Source organism: Uloborus diversus, chromosome 5 (genome assembly GCF_026930045.1).
Source record: "Uloborus diversus isolate 005 chromosome 5, Udiv.v.3.1, whole genome shotgun sequence".
Classification (NCBI taxonomy): Eukaryota; Metazoa; Arthropoda; class Arachnida; order Araneae; family Uloboridae; genus Uloborus; species Uloborus diversus.
This window is the reverse complement of record NC_072735.1, coordinates 114,587,412-114,610,508: the sequence shown is the minus strand read 5'-3', so window position 1 is coordinate 114,610,508 and position 23,097 is coordinate 114,587,412. Positions and strand designations below refer to the sequence as shown.

General features: G+C 33.4%; 1 protein-coding gene across 1 annotated transcript in view; it reads right to left on the bottom strand.

Annotated features, from left to right (window-relative positions):
• Positions 1-13,948: 13,948 nt before the first annotated feature.
• LOC129222076 (26S proteasome non-ATPase regulatory subunit 9-like) overlaps positions 13,949-23,097 on the bottom strand; it is a 39,013-nt gene continuing 29,864 nt past the window's right edge. The window contains exons 5-6 of the mRNA XM_054856507.1: positions 21,294-21,382; positions 13,949-16,403 (exon numbers count right to left, since the gene is read on the bottom strand). Coding sequence (XP_054712482.1) covers positions 16,376-16,403; positions 21,294-21,382 — 117 coding nt within the window. The 3' untranslated portion in view covers positions 13,949-16,375. The remainder of the gene's footprint in view (positions 16,404-21,293; positions 21,383-23,097) is intronic.

Sequence of the window (23,097 nt, the reverse complement as noted above, 5' to 3'; positions counted from 1 at the left end):
GAAGTAATTTTGGTTTTTGTTGCAAGTACGTTCGTCATTTTCAGACTATTGTATTCATACTATACTACTGAAGAAAAACCAGGGATTCCGTGAAAAAAATTGACATTAAAAAGGGTTCCACTCATCGAAGAATTCAAGAAACATTGAGCTAGAGTGATATGCTTTTCATGTTTTTCGAAAAATAAAATATTGCATAAGCTATCTCTTATAAAGTTATTCAGTTTTCAAAAAAAAAGATGTAATACCTTTTCCTTAAGCCGTAAGGAGATTTCCAAGCCACGCGTACTAAAGAAATCTCACGTCTTCGTAATTCACAGATAAGGTGAGAATTTCGTAATTTATACTGCTCATTTGCGGCGTTACTTTTTGCTATTATTTTTCTCAGAAACGACTTTTTAGAATACGAAATCACTTGACAAGATTGAAGTTCAAGGATTAGGAAGGTTAACAACATTTTCTTCCACTTGCAAGTTGCGACAATCTTTAATTGAAGCCATTTGCAAAAGAATGAAATTGTTCTAGAAAATGACTCTCTGAAGGACGAACATAGGGTCCCTGTAAAATACTTTCTTTGAGCAACTTTTATTTCTTAATCTTCATTTTACAAAAATTTTATGGAAATGTAACTTTTTAACACATCAAATTTATCAAGGCTTTCGTATGAATCAATGTTCCATGCTTCAATGGTCAATGATTCTCATGGTCACTGTCTCAATTCTCAATGGTTTCTCAAAACTTCTTTAAATGATTTAAACACTTGAGTTCCACTTAATGTGAAAAACATTTTCACAAAATTGAAAAGAAATGCAGGAGCAGAAACAGGAACTCAGATCTTGTGAGCGCAGGGACGGATACAAGGGAGGGGCGATGGGACGATCGCCCCTCCCTTGAGGGACTCTCCACGGGTAGTTTTTCGAAAATGAAGTTTACAAAACGCAAATTTAGTAGAGTTTCATCGATGTTGGGAGAAGGGAGGTTTGGGTCTGGGACAATATCCCGAAACTGTTTCGGAGTTAAAGTCCAAAATCTTTGTGATCAATATTTTAAAATCAGTATACATAGTAAAAAGTATGTAATAAAAATCAATCGCCCCTCCCTTGAAAAATGCCTGGATCCGTCCTTGTGTGAGCGTCCGTGCAAATTAAACCCTGGTTCATTCATTGTGCTTTACAGGAGATCCGGTATTTGAGACTCTACAAAAAAAAAAAAAGCATTTCAAGTTCTCAAACCGTTCAAAGTACGTGCCTGCTATGAATGATTCGACAGTGGTCTCGATTTTGAACCCGCAGAGCGGTCAAGATTCATAAAATTATTTAAACCAGGAGAGGTTTTTACAAACAAATAATCTCATCTGTCTTTTAATATCTTGTTCACAAGTTAATTGCAAAAATTTTATTGTGATTGACTTTGCAGAAATTCTTGTACGGTTGTAATTACTATGCACCTGTAATTGAGCCTACGAAAAAAATCACGAAAAGTTGTGAAAACTAATCACAAAACTTAGGCATAAAAACATATCGGAAAATGTGTTTGACTTCTTATTTATGAATATCACGTTTATTTGTTGAATTTATTTTATTCATCTACTCTTTTAACAACTAGAAAATCGCCCGTCAATGTATGACGGGCGGAAATTGCTTCTGTATTTGAACGAAGCCATTGCCTGTTTGGTGGTATTTTGATAGTTGAAATTGTAACCCTAACTCCAGTGGATTAGCCCTAAACTCCAGTTGGTAGCGTTCATTGTTGACTATTTTTTCGTTTCTTTATTCCCCTGAACTGAGTCTAACCAGTAAAACCGTTAAGTTACCGGATCGAGTTCAGTCTTGTCATGGTAAAGCCTTTCCCTGCATGTTACCGAAACATATCAAATTATCATGCCATAGCGCGAGTTTCATTGTTAAAACACATGCGTTACTCGATCATCCGCTATTATATATAAGAGGATTAGAATTCTTTTAACGCAGACAGATAAGATTTCTTGGGTGTCCTGTTAATTTTTTTCCGTGAGGCCGGTGCTGGTTCGCCGGACCGGTGGTTGGAAATCGCTCTTCCAATTCTACCACTGTTTGTTGAACTTACTTAAAAAATTTGGTTTTGAGTAGGTAAATACTGATAAACCTGTCAAATATAAGTATTGTCACCGTATTTAACTGTGTGGGAAAAAAAGTTCCATCATAAATTCATTTTTTCTAGATGAGAGGGGCAGATAATGATGTCTGGAACAGTACCAAACAATGGAAATCGAGCATTCATTGTTCACTTTGATTAATTGCAACGTTTTTAATAAATTTAATACGTGGGTAAATACGTGAGTATTTACAAACTCAAAAACAAATTTGCTTTTGAGTTTAAATATATTGGTAACTCTCACTGGCGTCCATATGCAAAAATTTAAGGTGGGGCTCAGATATTTTAACCATGGTTTAGCGGGATATTTTTCCCATGGAAGCAGATTTCAGGACAGATTAGTCATCACAATTTGACATTTTTAATTACTTATTCATTAATGGCTGGAGAACAAATGTTTTTACATTTTTGCGAAGAAAAAAGTACTAAAAGCAAGAACGCTTTAATTTCTAAGGGGGGGGGGGCGAGCCCCCTCATGCCCCTTATATTATATGGCGCCCTTGGTAACTCTGTCAGATATTAGTATTGTCACATTATTTTGCTGTGTTTGAAAAAAAAATCCATCTTAAAATAATTTTTCTAGATGGGCGGGGCAGAGAATGAAGTCTGGAAAAGTACCACACCATGGAAATCGAGCATTTATTGTTCACTCTGATTACTTGAGATGTTTTTAATAAATTTAATACGTGGTGCAATTTAAGACTACTGAGATGTAAGCTTCAAATAAACACAAAGAGAAAAGCTTATTAAGAGCAGGAAATTGATCATCGACATGAAGACTACGCAAGAAACAACACGAGTTCCAAAAGGAATTAGAGAACCATTTTGAAGTTCAGTAAATTACCGCCCATTAACCAGGGCTAAAGCAGAGGTTTTAAAGACATGAAATTAAGAATGCAGAAATCACCTCTCCCCATGGACATTTTAACGAAAGTTTGCGAACTGCCTAGGGGTCCACGGACCACTAGTTGAGAACCACTACTTTAAACAATTGATAGCGAGTTCAAACCAAAAAGTAAAACATAACCATTTTGAAATGTCTCCCTTGAAACACAATTAATAAAAATGGAACAATAGCTGTGAATTCACAGATGTTATTGTTTCATTCACGCTTTAATCCTAGAATCACTTATTTTATGCTTTTTTTTTTTTTTCAGATGATATAAAGGTTTGTTTTTCTCCAAGTAGAAAGCTTGAATGTAAGATGTATGAAAAACAAAGCATAATATTACTCCCAGTTCCTAATTCTGTTTTAGCGCATCGTATCCATTAGATTATATTTCGTTGCATTTAAACAACTCGTTTTCCTTTTAATGTAGCTCTAGTCTCAATATTCATTTGTCTAATTCTTCTTACACAAGATTTTTTAAAAACATCTACTCAGTTCATTGCAAAACGATTTGTATTTTGAAAACTTGACAAGTTAATGAGGCAAAATGCAGGTAATTTGTCTCACTATAATTCAATAATGTGTCAGTTCTTATTTGCCATAACTAATCGTTCTTTAATAAAATAGTAGAAGAAAAAAGTATACATTTTTTTAGCTTAAGTATGTCCTATGATTATATTTTTGAGGAAAAAAAAGTAAACATGATTAGTTATTTTATTATGGAACATAAGTAAGCTTCCAATCAAAAAAATGCCATAGAATTACAAGTAAATCGTTTTCTTTCGTGACAAAAATGACACAACATTTACTTTCTCATTAAAAAGCACATGTCAAGGAAGTAGAGATGAGCAGAAAAAATATTTCATCCGCTAATTTACTGATTTTTGTTCGATTACGAGAAATATTTACTGATAACTTTCAATTATTAAGTGTTGAAAAATCTTATGGAGAATACTCAACTCAAACTATTAATTTTGTTTATTTTTATAGCAGTAAATTAAAAAAAAATAAACTATACGGTATCTGAAAAACTCTGACTAACCTTATAGCATTCACTAAACTGAATTAATCGAATGTAATATAAAGTAGGGAAATGTGGGGCAAAGTGAAATGGTGAAATATTTTCAGTTTGTAGTGCCACCTATCTAGCAACATTTTAAACACGGTCTTAGACGTATACTTAATTCCAGTTAAGCAATTATTCGTTCTGAAGATTAAGGCAGTACAACTTCGATAAGTCGAAGTTGCAGGGGAAAACGAAAAAACATCGAGTTGTAGAAAACTCGGCTCATTGAAAACGAAAACAGAACTATAGAGTAAAATAAAATACTCCCACTGAACCTTATGAAATTTATAATATGAGCGAAAATTGATAGAATAATGGATCAAGGAGATAGCATATCGATTTTACATAATTAACATGTAATTTAATTACTGTATAAATTCAAGAATAGGTATACAGTCGACTCCCGCTACAATGCGATCCAACTTACGCGAAAAGGCTATAACGCGAGTTTTTCAGGAGCAAAGAATTTTAGAGCTAAAGCGAATTTCTCGCTCTCAACACGAAAATATTTGTAAAGGAGTCGTGATGTAATGTTTAGTAGCCAATAACAAAGCGTTTCGGCTTTGTTATTGACTACTAAACATTGACTTCGTGAATGTACTTTCATCCTTACGCAAGTTACCACACACCACACTATAAACAAAACTTTATTAGTGTGTATATATCACCACTCCTCATTTTTCATTCATTTATTCTAAATATGAAGGTGATGAAAAATTGGCACCTAGGTCTGTTTCATCTAAAGTTTGAAGATGGATACAAAAAGTGAAAAATTGCGACAATTTAAGAAAAGCTAAAAATTCTTTATACGCTTGATCAACTAGAAAGTGGATCGAAGCACGATAATTATATGTATATACTAATCTTGCATACGTATAATTAAAAGTCAAGAGAAGGCAATCCGTATAAGTCCTGACCTTAGTTTTAATATGAAGCTCGCAGAGTAGTGTTTAAGCAAAATGCAAACAATATGAAATTGGAATCTGCGCTTGTACTGTAGATTATAGAGACCCTGAAGGAGGGGTGTGTTACCATAGATGTAAATGTTATAAAAGTTAAATGCGAAACTACTGTATTTAAAAATATATTAGAATAACGATCTGATTGCGCAGTACGAATCATCATCTTCAATTTTTAAGTTTAAAATGTATTTATTGTATCTACTCTTACAGTGCAGTGTTTTATTATTACTACATATTGTACGTACCGTACTGTTTTATTTTTATGTTTCTCTTTCCCATTGATCGTTGGTTTTGTGCATCGTAACAGTATTTCATGTTGAATAATGCAGCTTTTTTTTTAATTACGTACAAAATACAGCTCTTTGTGTAAGAAACGGTAAAATATAGTTAAAAAATGGTCTAAAACAGTTTAAAAGGTGTTTAAAAATGTCTAAAAGGATTGGATATGTTAATTAAAATATAATGTACACAACAATTTTCTATAACGCGAAATTTCGACTTACGCGAAGAGTCTTGGAACGCATCCCTCGCGTAAGTCGGGATCCGACTGTAGTTTGGAAAACAAATTAAATTTTTATGCTGAAATATAAGAGTTTTACGTACCAAAAAAAATAAGATATTTTATTTTTAAAAAATCTGTAAGCGAGAAGTCGGGAGCAAGTAAGGACGGGTTTCTATGAAAATATGCAATACATCTGCTGCTCTTATAATATCTTGAATAAAAGGTAATTTTACCACACTGGCTCAAGTTCTTACTTTTCTTCAACACCAGAAACGTTTTCGCTTATGCAGGGGCGAAATTATAGATAAGTTAATTTATTAGATTCCTTTCCTCCAGAGGACTTTTGATAGGTACAAATTGACTGCCAAAAATAAAAAAATATTTCAGTTCAAGTAATTTTTTTTATTTTTTTCAAAATACATTATTCCTTCTTAGTTACTTTTATTTTCGGAACACATTTCTAATTTCTTCATTTTGAAAAAGGGTAAGTCATTCTAATTATTTGTTCTTTGCCCCACATTCTCCTACATCAGTGGTGTCCAACCTTTTTTTACACGAAGGACGCACCTGATGCGAAGATGACTCTCGCGGGTCAGAGCACCAGAACACATATAAAATTAAAATACATTTTAAAAGGTTTATAGGAAACATGGGAAAACGAGGAGAAGGAAAGAGAGTAACAAACTAAGAACTAAGTTTTTATCATGCTTATTTTATTAATATAAAAGTTTAAAATATTTGGCTTCAAATTTGCAACAATCATTCGAAATACCGAACAAACATCATCTGTTGTTTTGGAAGGACCCAAGGCTGGGTTGCAGCTTTGAAAGCTTGGTATGTTTTCTCTTGCTTTGGCACTCTTTTTTTGGAAGGGGGGGGGGGGCGGGACACCTTTAAAACTGCGTTTAAAAACAGAAACCCTAGTTTTTCAGCAGTTTTTGGTCACTTTTGTAGTCCCGGAAAATTTTGAGGGAATTTCAAGCTTCCCAAGCCTTTTAGTACCGCCCGGCATTAAAATTTATACCGAAGCTCGTTACCGGTAATGGTGACTCTGATTTGCAGATATTTTGCGGTTGATATTTTTTACTGCTATATATTTCTTTTTTCTGCTTGTTGTTTATCTTTTCATTTTCGTGTCAAGAATTTACACGGCACATTAAAATTAGATTCCTCGACAAAAAAAAAATCATTAAAAACATTAAATTATCCTCTTTCTAAAATCTAAACAAAATGATTCGTCGCTTTCATTCGTTACGTACGGTTCTTTGAACAATTCTTCACAAATTATCTTGACGTTATGGATAAAAAGTGACGGTTACAACACACAAAATTACAGAGTTGTAATCAAATCGGAAAATGCCTTGCAAATAAGCCTCATTATGGAAACCACGAACAACTAACTTGACATCCTTGACCAAAATACAAAACACTTTTTTCTTGCTTTCAATATCCGTAACGTGCTGGATTCGATTTTTATTATAGCCACGATCGTCATAAACATGAACTTTGACTCCAAAAAAACCATCTCGCCCGCAGTCACAAGTTGACCCTCTGATCACAGACGACAATCCATTGCTCCAATGGTGTGATGTCAGTGAAAATGTATGATCACAGGTCACGAGAAGATATTTCTGCTTCTTTGATCAGTGATTAGGTGTTATTATTGTATTAGAAAATACATATGCAAGCACTGGATGAATCACCTTTGGGTTAGTTCCATAAATGCCTTTGATATCATGCTCATTTATTTCGCCATCAAAATCAGAGCATTAAATAACTCGCTAGGTCGGTAAAAAATTTGCATGTGTAAGTAATTAAATTTCAAAGTAACGAAATCTTCCTGCTTTAAAAAATTATTTTTGTTACAAAAAAAAAGCATTATTAAAAACAAAAACCGAAACGATATTGAGAGATAAACAAAAAACATATGACAGTATTACTTACATCCGAGAATTCTAGTTGCTTTTCACCATTTAGTAACACAAAACTATGTACAATTACAATGTCAAACGTAGTTCAAAACATAGTCATCAAAGCCCGAATAACTAAAAATCAGGCCTTGGGATCACAATAATTCGGAGGCCGCTGAAGACTCTATTATAGCGGGATACAATGGTTAATTTACAGGTTTGGGCCCAGTCGGAATGCATTTTTGGGACCTCTTTGTCTATCCCAGAATTACGTAAATCATTAACCATGTGCATTTATGAATCCCTCAAGGGACCTTCATAGTTGTGACATGGTAAATTCGCTAATAGCAGAATGAGTAAAAATTCTGCTTTAAGATAAAAACTTTCCTTTAAGAAAGTTTTTTGCGATTAATAAGTCATTATTTTTTTTTTATTATTATGCATCATTTTTTAAGAAAATTGAAGCCCCTTAGGAAGATGGGGCCCCAGGCCCCCAGGCCTAGTCGGCCTGTGCTATAGTCAGGCCCTGATAGTCATTCAACGTTTAAAAAAAAAAAAGCACAAGTCTGCAAATAATTGCTGACATGTGTCATGTGCTTCGGAGTTACAAGGGACTTCGCTTTCAATGATAGCAAAAAATGTGAGCTTATGCACGTAAAGACATCCGCCTGAAAACGTCTGTTGAATATCTTTAGATCCATAAGCTCACATCTTTTTGCATTGCAAAAGGTATTCTTGCTACTCCGAAAAACGTGTATTTATCGGATATCTTACATCCACAAGCTTGCTTAGTTTTGTATTGAAACGATACTTTGCAGTCCTGACCTAAAACAAGTGTCGGAAGTTTTCAAAAAAAAAAACTCCTTTTTACGTCGTTTATTGTACTTTTTTCTTACTACAAAGGCATTTACTTTTTTATTGTGATAATAATTTGTTATCAACAACCATATTTTAACAGACCAGAACTTTTTTTATACACGGCCATATTTAAGAGGTGGGTTTTCAGGGCTCAAACGGTTCAAATCCTCTCCGAAAATTTTCGAAACTATTCCAGAAATGCTTTCCTTTTTTTTTTTTTTCCCCCCCTTTATTGAATAGATGCGCATTTTTTACATTAGCTCATGTTATTCCCGTCAAATAGCACCCCCTCATTTAAATAACCTATTATAACAAAAAAGTATTAGAATATAGAAATGAAATCAAATTTTATTCATCATTTAGATTTCACGAGAAATGTGTTTCGTAAAACCCTCCCCGAAAAAAAGGTCCATTTACCGCTCTGTTTGTATATGTTACGATAAAAAGGCTTAGAAAAGACGAATTTAGTCTTCGTTTTTCTTGCTAGAGGACCATTCCATGGATAATACGGTATCTGCCGATGGTAATTTTGTCCCGCACGTGACGCTTCATACATTTTATTGAAAATAATAACTGAAACGGATAATGAACAAAATTTTGTTCCTTAAGAAATCACAAACGTATGTGTGACTTCCGTAAGTAAAAAATCCCCCCCCCCCTCCCGTCATTACCTTTTAAAATTATTTCTTCTTTATGAAATATAGGAACCGTCACGTACGGAACGAAATGACTGTTCTCAGTGGAATGCCATACACTTTTTTTTCTTCTCAATATAGTTCAAATTGTTATTTCTCAACAAATGAGACAAGTTTCCTTTACGTTGGAGCCTTAGCTTTCGAAACCTGAAATTTTGTTTTGTCATTGCTGTATTAATAGAGCAAAAATATTAATTAAATGCACATAGCAAACTACAAGGGGTTTACTTTGGATGTGACGCATACAAATAAATTTTAAGGAACAAAGTTATTTAATAAAAATAATTCTGTGTCAGGAGTATCTTTGCATCAAATGTAATGATTAAAAAATTCAATTGTTCCTGCTTAGTTAAAATATTAAGATCTGTAACAAAATTTTGCTGAAATTATGGAGTCAGATTGTCCCGCACCTGACGTTGGGATGGTCCTATAGTATTGACCATTATAACGAACATACTTACACTTTTTAATTCAAAAGATTTCCTGCTGTCTTTTAATACAATTTGTAGGACGAAAATGTCTTTTGTAGTGGCCATGATGGATGTCGCTGAGGCCTGAGGCGTACTTCATAAGCAAATGTTGCCACATTTTACGCGTCAAATTTCCAAATTACCAAGTACACTGTGGTATCCCTCAGATCAATAAATACATTGTGATAGTTGTTTGAGTGTAAATTTATTACTGTATTGTAAGAATGAAGGCTTTCACGGCAGGTGTCAATAATGTTGTAAGATTCCGGGCTGTTGTGTCGTGGTATGAGTGTTGTCACTCCAAACATTTCGGCCGCATCTGCGCCATCTTCAGTGTTAGCATGGTCCAGCATAAATAAATAAATAGAGTAAAACTCAATTTGGGCCATCCTCGGCTCTTTTCTAACCTAAAACATATACAGTCCACTACCAGTGAGCACCACATTTCATAGACTTTAAAACGAAAATGACATTGAAATCTGCAGTTAAAAAGGACGTTCAGCTTCTATTGGTCTGGCTAAGGATCAGTTGGAGTAAAGGGAGAGACAGAATTTCAAAGTTTCAACTTTAGATCCTTCCTTTTCTTTTGGAAGAATTGAGAGATACTTACAATTTTGTGCACTGCGTCAAAGAGTGCTCTTTTAGAGTACTGTCTGACCACGGATTGTATGGAAAGGCAAACATCCGGTTTACACGCGGGAATGGACGCATTTGTCAGTTTTTAGGGATGTCAGCTTTTGCAGATGCATGTTAGCCGCTAAATTAAGCAGTCCCATTCAATAAAAATTGAAAATGTGCATAAATTTTTACTCTTCCCCCTCTTTCAGATGGACTCGTCTTAACTGGACGTTTACCAATTCCATACAATCCGTGGTTCGACAGTAAGTGGGTACGAAAGATTTGACTTTATAACTGCTTGTAAAAAAATGTAATTATGTTTCCTTATATCCCAGCATGTTTTCTTTCACCTCAGACACTAAGAGATAAATAGAAACGCCTCATTTATTTACCCAATGAGGTTTATGTAGACATGGAGGTAAATAACCGCACTTTACACAACCAGTTTAGAAGCTTAAGAAGTTCTACACCTGCGTTTCTCAATTGAGTTGTTCCCATCAGTCAAAAGTACTACTCTTAATCACTGAACTTGATAGAATAAGCAAAAAAAAAAAAAATAACCTGGAGCAAGGAAAGACTTTTATTTTCAAAACTTTTAATTATTTTTTTTTAAATTTCCGATTTTACAAACAAGGCATGGTCTTTATGACGTCACAAGTGATGAACTTTGGCACGCTATTCTGCTGCCGCACTGAACGCTTACACTTACTGTCTACCGCGTTTACAGGATACGATAATCAAGAAGCGAATTAAATACTGCGCTTTAAGCTTGTTATCAAACATATCGCTGCCAGGGCATATGAGTAAAGAAGCAAATTAAATATTGCACTCTATGCTAATGGCATCAGTGAATGGCATTTCATCACTTGTGATGTCATGCACAGAAGTGTAAAAAATGAAATTGAATCTGCACATCGATTAAAATAATTGTTAAAAAGTATTAAGTTTTGTCCAATTATTTTAAAAATGGTCAAATCCTATGTTTTTAAACATGTTCTTTCAGAAAAAATATACTTAAAAATTACAGAAACGACCCCATTTGCTAGGTAAGAGGAACCCTTTTGAATGTCTATATTTTATGTGGAACCCGTTTTGTTTCCTCAATAGTAGTTTGAATGCAACATCCTACAAGTGGTTCATTTGCTACAAAGTGCTTTTATATGCAAAAAAAAAAGTTCACTTTTTATGGTTCATTTATTTATTTTATTTTCCTATTTATAGATCAAAACTAGAAATAATAAAAAAAGCAGAAGTGTCAAAGCTTGCAGATCATAATTATTTGTTTTACTTTGTATCTCTGTTTACGAAATATTTTTGAGCACAAGCAGTAACTTTTAGTTTATGTATTCACTGTTCAAATATTAGTAAATCAATTGTTTAACTAAAACAAGCAATACTTGCTTAATGAAATTATAAGGCAATGTTTGTGACACCTCAAAATACTTTGGGGGTAAGTAATGTAAGTCTAATTCATGTCTATTTGTTTCTTTGGGGAAAATTATTGTGTACGTAATTCATCAAAATCTTAAGAAAAACGTGAGTTAAGCTGTTAAATTTGCATCAATTACCATTCATATGCTATAAAAACCAGCCTTAGCAAAAAAAAAAAAAAAAAAAAAAATTTTTTCTTTTTTGCTGCTGTTAAAAATCCTATGGTTTTAAGTTGTCCTTTTTCTTGCCCCCCCCCCCTCCCTTTCAGACCCAATCACCACCTCTGGTTGAGAACATACATTTAATTGCAAATGGTAAAACTGCCCTCTCTAAATTTTGCGACAGTTGATAACATCCATCTTTTAATTGCACTAGAATGTCACTGAATTGAATCAATTGAAACTTCTGGTGCATGGAAGGATCAAATGTCATTTCTAAAAAGAGTCATATTCTAGAATAGACTTAATTGAAGGCATTGACAGCAAATGGTTTTTTAACCCGCTATTGATATTTTCTCAGTTGTTTATTCGTGATATACTTATCAAAAACTTCACTCAATCCTTAGCTTTTTAGTGACTCATTTGAACAAAAAAGAGAACGCAAGTTTTGTGGAACCCGTGGTTGATCTTCGTGGAATCCTAGGACACTGCAGAACAAAATTTAAGAAATGCTCTTCTACACCAACAATACTCAATATGTGGTCAGTAGGTCATATGAGATCAGCAGAATCCCCCAAATGTAATCGGAAAGCATTTAATAAGAAAAGTCAGACAAAAAATTAAATTATCAGCAGAATTTATGCAAAATATTCCCAAAAATATAATTTACATTGAAATTTAATCTTCCAAAAAATAGGAAGAATGAAAAACATAGCCCATTTACCCTACTGTACTTCCAGGGGTAAGTGGAAACAACTGAATTGCAAAACACAAGTACTGGGAAAGTGAATTTCATAAATAAAGAGTTTTAGCAATCTTTCATGTGAAAAACAAAACTAGTTAAAACTAGAATTTTCGCATTTATGGGCCTGATAGAGAGAAAAATATAAAATCACTAGACTTTAAAGAACTATGTTTCCCAGTGCCCTATTATCAAACAACGATGACTTTACAGTGGGGTTGTTTCCTTAGTAACTGAAATTGACAGAGTAAGCAAAAAATAATAATATGGACCCCGTTATAACTTTCATTTTCCCAACAGTTATTTTTCAATTAATTTTTTTAAATGTCCGATTTTTTAAACAAGGTGTGGTTTTCATGATCTCACAAATGATGCACTTTGGCACATCTTTCTACCACGTTTCCACGTTATGATAATCAAGAAGCGAATCAAAAAATTGCCCTCAACGCTTACTATCAACCATATCGTTGCGAATACATGTGAATTAAATATTTTGCTTTGTGAATGGCAACAGTGAATGGCATTTTATCATTTGTGATGTCATCGGCAGAAGTGTAAACAATGAAAGCGCACCGATTAAAATAATTTTTAAAAAATATTAAACTTAGTCAAATTATTTAAAAAATGGTCAGATCTTTTGTTTCTAAGCACGCTCTTTCAGAAAAAAAAAATACTTTTTAAAATTTTGGAAACGACCCCATTGTTTATTTATTTATTTATATCCTACCAATCACTACCGTACGAACCTTGGGGAGGATTTAACTGGATGTGATGATTGGGGAGAACAGAACAGGTCACGAGCGACCAAGCACTCGTTGGAACAATTTTGAAACAAACTAATACATAAACACATACAAAAGAATAAAGCATTTTAAAGCACAGTAAACGAGTGAAATAGAAGTTGGAAAAATCTTGTAGGCTGGAAATACAATAATAATTTGTTTGAAACCTACAGAACTCTATGAAACTCTTCTATATGTTACCCAGCCTTCACTCACTAACAGTTTAATTTCAAAAAATTACCTTGTAGCCTTGTGCGGTAATAGAGCTTATTTCCATTTACACCATGCTTCCTTTTACCCTCTAATGGACCCTTCTTTTTTTAAACAACCACCAACGAAATTAAGAACATCTTCCAAATTTAGCTTTTCTGGGCGGATAACAACTTCTGTCAATTTAGCAGCAAGCTTGCTGTTATCTATTCAAGCAAACCAATAACATTAGGAACACAAGCTCCTTACAGAAATGTCTACTTCAAATATGATACATAATGACAAAATGACTTATGAGTACTTCAAGACGCATCTAACACACATCACTTGCCAAAACTTCTACTTTTGTGGTAGACCATGCAAAGTCAGGCGATGCAGCTTGTTAACTAAATAAAAGTCTGTTATTAGCAGTTAGAGCTCAATGCATTTCCTGAAAAACTTCACATGTTTATAAAATCAAACACAATTATTTGCTAAGCAAAAACTTGATTAATGAAGGATAATGAAATTCCATGAAATCAAAAATGAGGAAACGTGGAATATTTTATTCAACATTTTTACATTTTATGATGATTTATACAAACATTTACAAAAATCATTCAAAACTCAACATATGTAGATGTAAGGGAGACCGGGGTTGGTTGGCATTGTGATTTTAAAAAACTCGACAACTGATTCAGAGCGCCACTGAGCCTGTCACATGATCATCATTGATTCGTCTATCTAGCATGAGAACACCAGCTGAATCCAGCCATTGCTTTGAGTGAAAGGATTGAAAATGTGATTTTCGTATCAGTAAGTAAAATTTTGATTATTCAGTATTTTTCGTTTTGTATAGTAGCGTATTCGCACAGAGGTAACATTCACAAGTTTTTAGTATCTTTGGACATTTAGCTAAGAGGTTATAAGTCCATTTCCGTTGTAGTTGATAAACATTTGGTTTGGTCGCCATGCTTATTTTATTTGCTGTATTAGGGTTAATTGGCATAAGTACTCAGGGGCTAATTGACATAAGTTGACTGGATATGGCAACGAACCCCACAACAACAGATTAGTTGAAGTATGCTAACATTTATGCCAACATAATTTTAGTTAAGTATAGGGTACTTCATAATAATAATTTATTATTATTTTTATCTGTATATAAATACGGAAGGAATTTTCTTTTCACAGTCATGACTCAATAACAGCTGGATGGGTATTAACGCTTGAGGTGTCAAATTAAAGGTACTTTTATGCATACTGTTGTTACTAGACAACCACAAATCACACGGTTCTGTGACTGCACTTGACTACTTCAAGAATAATGGGGTAACAATCCTCGTGTTCCCTCCACACTGTATCCATAAGTTACAGCCCCATGATCTGAGTGTATATGGTCCATTAAAAAAGTATGTCAACACTGCATGTGATGTATGGGTGACAGACAATAAAGGGAAAAGAATAGACATTTATGATATCCCTGGAATTGTGGCACAGCTATTAAGGGTGCTAAACCACAATAAACACCAAGAGAGGGTTCAGGGAGAGCCGGCCCCATTTCTCCACTTAATCCAGATGTATTCACTGAGGCAGATTTCATGCCTGGTTATGTAACTGATTGCACGAACTCAGTCATAGAAGTGATCTCTGCTCCTTCAGTATCTAGCCTAGAGATATCCCTACTTCTTGACCCAGTTGATCCTGATCAGCCTGGGACATGCGATGAAACCGAAATCGAACTTCTTTTTACACCAGGACCATCTTCTTATAAGCCAAGCACTTCAAGGGATACCTTTCCAAGATATTAGGCCGTTCCCCAAAGCAGGGCCATGAGTAGTAATATCCAACAATGGTCACAAAAAAGAAAAAAGACATCCTGCCATCTTGACAAGTACATCGGAAAAAAGGCTGCTGGAAGATGGACAGAAGAAGAAAGAAAATCCAAAGTGAATACAAAAAAAAAGTCTAGATCAGGATTAAAAAATACAAAACTGGCAAAAAAGGCAAGGAAAATTAAATGCGTACTTAGCTCCACTAATGAAGAGGAGGATTTAGAGATTAAATATGTAGAGAGTAAGAATATTTTAGGTGGACTTGGATTGAGTGATAATGATGAAAAAGATGGAATTTTGCATTTGCAAAGTGAGGTTATAGTGAAAAACTCAAACAAGAAAAAGGTCGTAGGGACTCAAGAGTCATAAGACTTATGTTGGGGGTCTCATTGTGGGGGGACTATGTAGCTGTGAAATACATTTACGGAGTATACCCTGGAAAAATTACAGAAATTTGGAATGGTGAATTTAAAGTATCTACAATGGAAAAATACAAGGGAAACTAGTGTTGGCCTGAAAACATGGATATAACCTGGTAAAAATCTAATAAAATCATCAATAAAATTTAACCGCCCATTATGATAAGCAGTGACCCCGCACTTTATTCAGTTGCCATGTGACTCAACTGGATGATTTGATTTTGACTTCTTATGATTTGTACATTTTCGTTTGTATACTTTTTGTGTACTTAAAAATGTTTTTTTTTCTTGACACAATGTTTGATTTTAAGCACATTAACATTATTTCTGACTGAACCTTACATAAAGACGAGTAGAAACGCTTGCTTCACATCATATGCCACCTTACCCCACTACCTATGCCAACTAACCCCGACTCGGGTTAGTCGGTGCTGTTGAGGTGTCTTTGAAGAATATTTTTCATGAGTTTCCCAGTGAGTTTTAGATGATGCTCCCAGTAGTGTTTTTTTTTTTTTTTTTTTGCCAAGATTTTACCCTATTAGAGGCATAATCACTTTTACCGTAAATACTACAGAAAAAAATAGAAAAATCAAAAAGTGAAAACTGTGCCAACTATGCCCGGTCTCCCCTACACAATATTAATGAGCTACATGTCACATTGACGAATACATGAAAACCTCTTCATAAACAAAAGACATGATTACTTATGTATTGGCATGTTAGCAATGCAGTGGCTTAATTCTGCACCTGCAATAAAAATTAATAAATAATTAAATATATTGCTGCACTGTATGTCATACTTTAGTCTTTGAAAATAAAATACATTAGAGATTAACAGGAAATATCCAACGTTGTTTAGCACAATTAAACAGATTACAAAATACGCGTGTTTCGGGGTTTCAAGGAACCCCTTTATCAATTCACAGGTGTGAGCTTCTAGATGTAAAGACACCCAGTAAAAGCAATAAAAATGGATAGCAGGCAGTTTAAATATCAAAATAAGCAATTAACAAAAGCAAAACAAGACAAAATGGAACTCAAAGTCAAAATTTATTGCATGATTCCCTGTTTCCTGGCCATGGTAATATTTCTATGCCTTTATTTTGAAGCCATGCTTTACATACTTTTGCTGTGTGGCATGGAGCTGAATCCTGCAGACAAATAAATGGTGCTTTGTTGGGGAAGAGATCCTTGATGGAAGGTATCAATTTTGGTTCCAGGACAGTTTCGATGTATTTTTTGGCATTTAGGATGCAATCAATCACTTGAATCTGGCCCACACCATCTGCAGACGTACATGCCCGATTCATGACATTTGTTGGGTTTTTTGTAGTTGCTTCAATGCAATCAGGATGAAGCGTTTTACCTACTCTACATCTCACATATTTTCTACCATCACTACCAAAGAGCGATGTTTTACCCTCATTGCTCCAGATTACTTGCTTCCATTGATTTTCTGACCATTTGATGTGTTCTTTTGCCCACTTAACTGGTTTTTTGCGTTGCTTTTGCTTTAAATATGGTTTTTCCCTTGAAATTCTAGCTTGTAGTCCAAATCCCGATATTGTTTTTGAACTTACTGCAATATTGCAATCATTTCACATCTAATGGCATCTGATGAAATTTTTCCATCCTGAAGGCGTAGTCGTTTTATTTTTCTATCGTAAGTAGCACTCGTGCATTACGTTCGGCCTGATTTGGCCTTATTTTCCACTGATTTCGTTTTTTCATAACGTAAACACAACTTTCGTACACTAGAACAAGTCACCGAACCACTAACTTGTCTTGCAATTTCAGCATAAGAGAGGCTATTTTCTCTCAGTTTGACAGTTTGGCTTATTTTTGGAGATGACCAATCAGTTCTTTTTGGTGGTGACATTGTTCAAAATTAGTTTAGCTTAAAAAAGGACTTGAAATGTTCAAAAACAGCAATACTCTATTTAATTGTACTAGTATGCACCATTCCGCAAAATATTTTCACAACAATAACGCTTTTACCATCCTAATAGCCTAAACTATAGTTATAGACATTTGATTGGTCCTGAGCACACTGTTTGTGTTTGTTTGTTCTACTAAAATGAGCATAACTTTTTTTGTAATTCAGATATTTTAATTCTGTTTTTTTAATTAAATTCTACATTACATTACCTTTGATTTGATATGTACACATTTATATTTAAGTAAAAATTAATATATTCTACGAGCACACAAAGTTGAAAAACATAAAACTTTCAAAAAATGTCCACACTTTTGGCCACCACTGTATACTCCATTATCGAGCATGCTCTCATGTTTTTTGCTGCAATTTGAGCTATGAAAAAAGAAATATATCAAACAATTTTTTTTTTTGCCTTTTTATATTTTGCCACTGTGAAATAAGCCATCACCAATATATGCCACCCTAGGCGGTGGCACAGGTCACTTACCCTCAAGAGCTGGACCTGACTGCATCTGAACTATAATGACAAATTTAGATTGACCGTGTTCATTCAACACATGTGTTTGAACCAGAAGACAACAGACCGTTTCTTTGTTAAGAAATTATGTAAACAATTGCTTCAATATTTTTTACTGTCTTTTATACAATTAATACTATGTAATTTAGCAGCAAAACATGATTTTCCTTGTAAAGGACGAAAATTTTGCTCATTTATGGATTTGTTTTGCTTATCACCCATACTACCCTGATTTTCAATTACCCATATTGCTTTTAAGCCCAGCCCCAGCTAGTCTGGATAAACAAGGTTTTACTGTAGTTTTACAGATGATCTTTCACGCTCAAAAATTTCCAGACATTTCCATGACGATTTGATGCAATATTTAAATTAAAACCAATTAAGGATTACAGAAAAATAATTTTCTTTATGAGCTTCATGGAGGGGAAAAAAAGAATTTTTTAGAATTGTTTTACATTTGATGCGATACATATTTGTCACCTGCCGAACAATAGTAGGATATCATACTGTTTGTACCACTTTTACATTCATGACCTGACTTGAAATAAATATATAAGATACAGTAAAACCCCTCCTAACGGACACCCCCTCATAGGCGGACATCCCTCTTATGCGGACAATTTTTAATTTCCCTGTTCCAATGCAAATAACATTATTAAACCCCTGTCTTGCGGACACCTCTCTATTGCGGACAAAAATATTTGTCCCGTTAGTGTCCGCATTAGAGAGATTTTACTGTATATCCAGATTAAATAAAGAACTTAGCCCAGATAACTCTTTATTACATCGCAGGCTGCCTTTGTAACATGGATTGCTGTTCTGCTTAGCAACTAATGATGGGCTGGGTCTTAGTAAATGAAAATTTAAAAAATTCTATTGACATAAAAATTGTGTTTCAGCCTGTGAACAACAACAAATTTAAGACATTAAAAACTGAAACAAGTCTACCCATGAGAAACCAAAGAAACTTTCTGAGGATCCAGTCCCCAATGGCTCCGAAAGATGTTTCTTACACTAAAGAAACACCAGAATATAAATTTCCTCACCAATTGAAAACTTTTAGTTATTTTTTTCTTCTTGTAAAAAGTATTTGTACCTAAAGTTCTTGATCATAAAGTCAACTCATGCAAATTGTAGAGTCCTCTAAGTATTTAACGGTGTATATGAAGTTTATTTGATCTAAAATTTTAATTTTTCAATTAAAAAAAAAAACTTTTTGCATTCTTATTATCAGCAGTGTATCATTGTTTAAAAAAATAAAACTTTGATATCATAGAACAACTAGATTCAGAGGCAACAGAACTCGATTTCAATCAACTTTTTAATGTATTTTTATCAGTGACCTGCAGTCGGCCCAAGCAAACCAAGCAGAACTTGGGTACTTCAAAAATAACTTTCTTTCTCATTTGCACGCTCATAATTGACAGGAATTATGAATTACAAGTATATTTTGTATCTTGACTTCCATTGAAAATAACTTCAAAAAAACATTTACTAGTTGCTGAAACGCCAATTTCCACGGAGCATGTATCCCTAGGCAAAGGAAAGAGAAAACCACACTGCAACCAGTCAGATCTATGCAGATGGAGGGAAAATTGGGATTGGATGGAAGGGAAATTGCCATGAAAACACTGTCACTGTAGCTCTTATCCAATGAAAAAAGACTGCTGTTAGCGATTCTTCAGGTTTGAAACCAAGTAAGCAGTTCCAAGCATGAGGAGATTGCAGGGTTGCCTGACTGGCTTTTTTCGAAATTGTCTGATTTGAAAAAATCATCTGGCTTCTTGGCTTTTTTTTTTTTTTTTTTTGCTTGACTTTGAATAATTTGCTGCTAATAAACAAAAAATTGAATTCATTTATAAACAAACTGTTAAATTGAATGTAGTATTTGCTACTAAAAACTGTATAAAGTTGCAGGTATTTTAGCAGTATTTTGTAACACTGCATATTTTCGACCACAGTTTCAGTTATTTGTTTTCTTAACATGTTGCAATAGGCATTTCAAATATATTTTTGTAATTAATTAGTATTATGTATTACATATTTGGTTTTGCTGTATAAAAAATGTTCTATTCAACATTGCAGTTACTAGAATTAAGACGCTTTATGCAGAAAATACAGATATACTGCAAACAAATGTTAAAGTATAAGTAATAATATGAAGATAATTGGATATATTACAGCTGCTTGGGAATTTGCTTTGGACCACCGCCCGTGCCTGATTTTTGTGCGTAAGGTTCGCAAAATGACATTTTTTGCCCAAACTATGTTTAATTAGCACTTTATTTTTAGTTTGTGTGTTGGTAGGACTTCTACACTGGCGTAAAATAATTTATTTATATCTCTTAATGTAACAAATATTGATATTAAATGTTTGTAAACTGCAAAACATTCAAATACTGTGAAATGCTCCTTATTCAAATAAAAATTATATTCATGATAATTTACACGCATAACGATTAGAACAATTTCTCTTCGACACCATTTGCAGTCAATTTTAAAACCTTAACATTTTCCAAAGAGAACATTCATTTTTCTTTTATTTTTAATGCTGATGCAACAGCTGCTGCCATTAAGTGGGACCAAGGCTCTATAGAAGCAGTTCAACAACAAAAACCATTTTACCCTGCCGTATGCACTTTTCAGGTTCTTGGTGCAATGCCAAGGCAATACCTCTTTTGGCTGGAGTAATTGTGTAACACATTTGAACGTGTTCAGCAATTCAAGTACATTATTTATTTATTTCTCTTTTTTACTGCACAGTTTCATCTGAGATTTTTCATTCAGTATATTATTTACCGTAAAATAAATAAATAAATTACTTGTGTGCTAAAAAGTAAAAATGGTAAACAATCATCCCAAAAACGCTGAAGTTTGTAAAACGAAATGCATATGCATGCTTTAAAGCTACAAGAAATAATCTTTGCCAATGTGAATATATAAGCAGACAGGAGATTTTAATTTACTTAAAAACCTAATGAATCAATTTAAAAATATGTATCTGAATTATTTTGAAGAATACATGAAAAGCATTTTAGCTTAGGCAGTCATTTTTGTTCTGTGCCTAATGCTTTTGAAAGAGAGCACAAAGATCTTCAAGCCTTGTAGCTTCAAAAAAAAATTGCAGTTTTTAGTGAAAGGATTTTATTGAAATAAGCAGTGCAAATATTAAAATCATTACCCAAGATGTCCTTTACCACTCCACTCGTCAGGAACCAGTATTAAAGGTACAAGCTTATCATCTCTTAGAACACTCACATGAATGGGCTTCTGAAAAACAAAATAGAATTTAATAAATCAAAGCTTTCGTAACTAAAAAATGAAAGCAAAGAACAGCAATCTTTTAGAATATTTCATCCATACAATAATCTATAAAAATCATTTTAAAGCAAAATGCATTACAGTAAACACCTGATTATCCGCGGGCGGCTTATCCATGGGGTGGATTATCCCAGACACTTCAAACATTGAAAAAAAAAAATGGCAATGATTAACTGAATGCAGACAAATAAACACATTACCACTTAACAAGTGTCAAAATCTTTTCTAGATGTTCTTATTTCTTTCTTTCCCTTTGCTTCCAATGACATCAAATATTCCATGTCACCGAAACCTGACTACTTGAACTTGATTTTCAGATCAATACTATTTGCTGCTTTTAATCTACACTAATTACTGATTTCTAGATATTCAGGACTTACGCTCAGAATTGAGTGACCGGACCAGTCTGGATCTGTTTCAGTTGATCTCTTTGCACCATTTGCGCACCTATGTATAATCTATTTGCAATAATGATCGAAAAAATTTTAACTATTACATACATCTTTTTATACAATGTTATCATTTTGGCTATATTTTAAATGTATGCATGCCTTATTGACCTTTCTAAAGATATTGGCTACACTAGTATCGTTTTTTACTAGATTTGTGTATCATCTCCGAGTTTGGTTACCCCCAGTTATCACGACACCCTATTCCTTGGATAATCAGGAGTTTACTGTACTAGAAAGTTTCTATTAATTTTTAAACAATTAAAAATTTGATAATACCTATTATTAATATTTTATTACTATAATGTTAACAGGAAAAGCAAAAATAAAAACAATAATTAGTGGTACAATAATTATTACAATAATTAAGCTATTAACTAAAAATGCTTGAGCTAGTTAAAATTACTAATTACACTTTAATAATGTCTCTCATTCAAACAGTTAAGTCATTTAAAGTAATTTTAAAACATGCTATTTAACTTTGCAATACTTCAATTTTTTTTAGTATATTCGACATTTAAAAAAAAATCTAAAAGGTCCAGTGCTGAACTCTCCTGCCAAAGTTATGAAATACACTGTCTGCTCTTTATTTTACAAAAATAAAATTGGAAATGTTCACACAAATAACTCCATTGTCAACAAATATGAAGTTGCTAGCTATAGAAAGCTAATTCCGAAGTTAATGAAAGTCCTATTTCTACATTGCAGTATTCTGAGCAATATCATAAATTATAAAATTTAATTAATTTTATTTTATTTGAAATATTAATTTTATTAATATTTCACTCCAATAAAAATTGAGTTTAAATACAGTGCAACACAATATATTCAGCATTACACCCAACCATTTTCTATATACAAATAAATCTAACATTACACTATTGCTTAAACTCAAAAGCCTCCAAAGTTGCCTATAAAAAAGTTAAAGTTATATAAAAGTTAACTTAAGAATGATTTTAGCCTCAGCTTTTGTTATTTAACTAAGGGCCGTAGCTGGTTTATAAGGTTCAAACCCCCTCCGAAATTTTTCATTCAAAGAAATGCTTTCCATTACTTATTTTATTTATTTATTTATATTTTGGTGACAAAAATAGTATTGTTGTTATTATTCTTATTTCAATTTTATTTGTGAAATAAAATTAGTATGACTGAAAAATTGTACAAACTCATTGTGTGTTTATGGTAGCTATTACAAAATTCATTTATTATGTAACA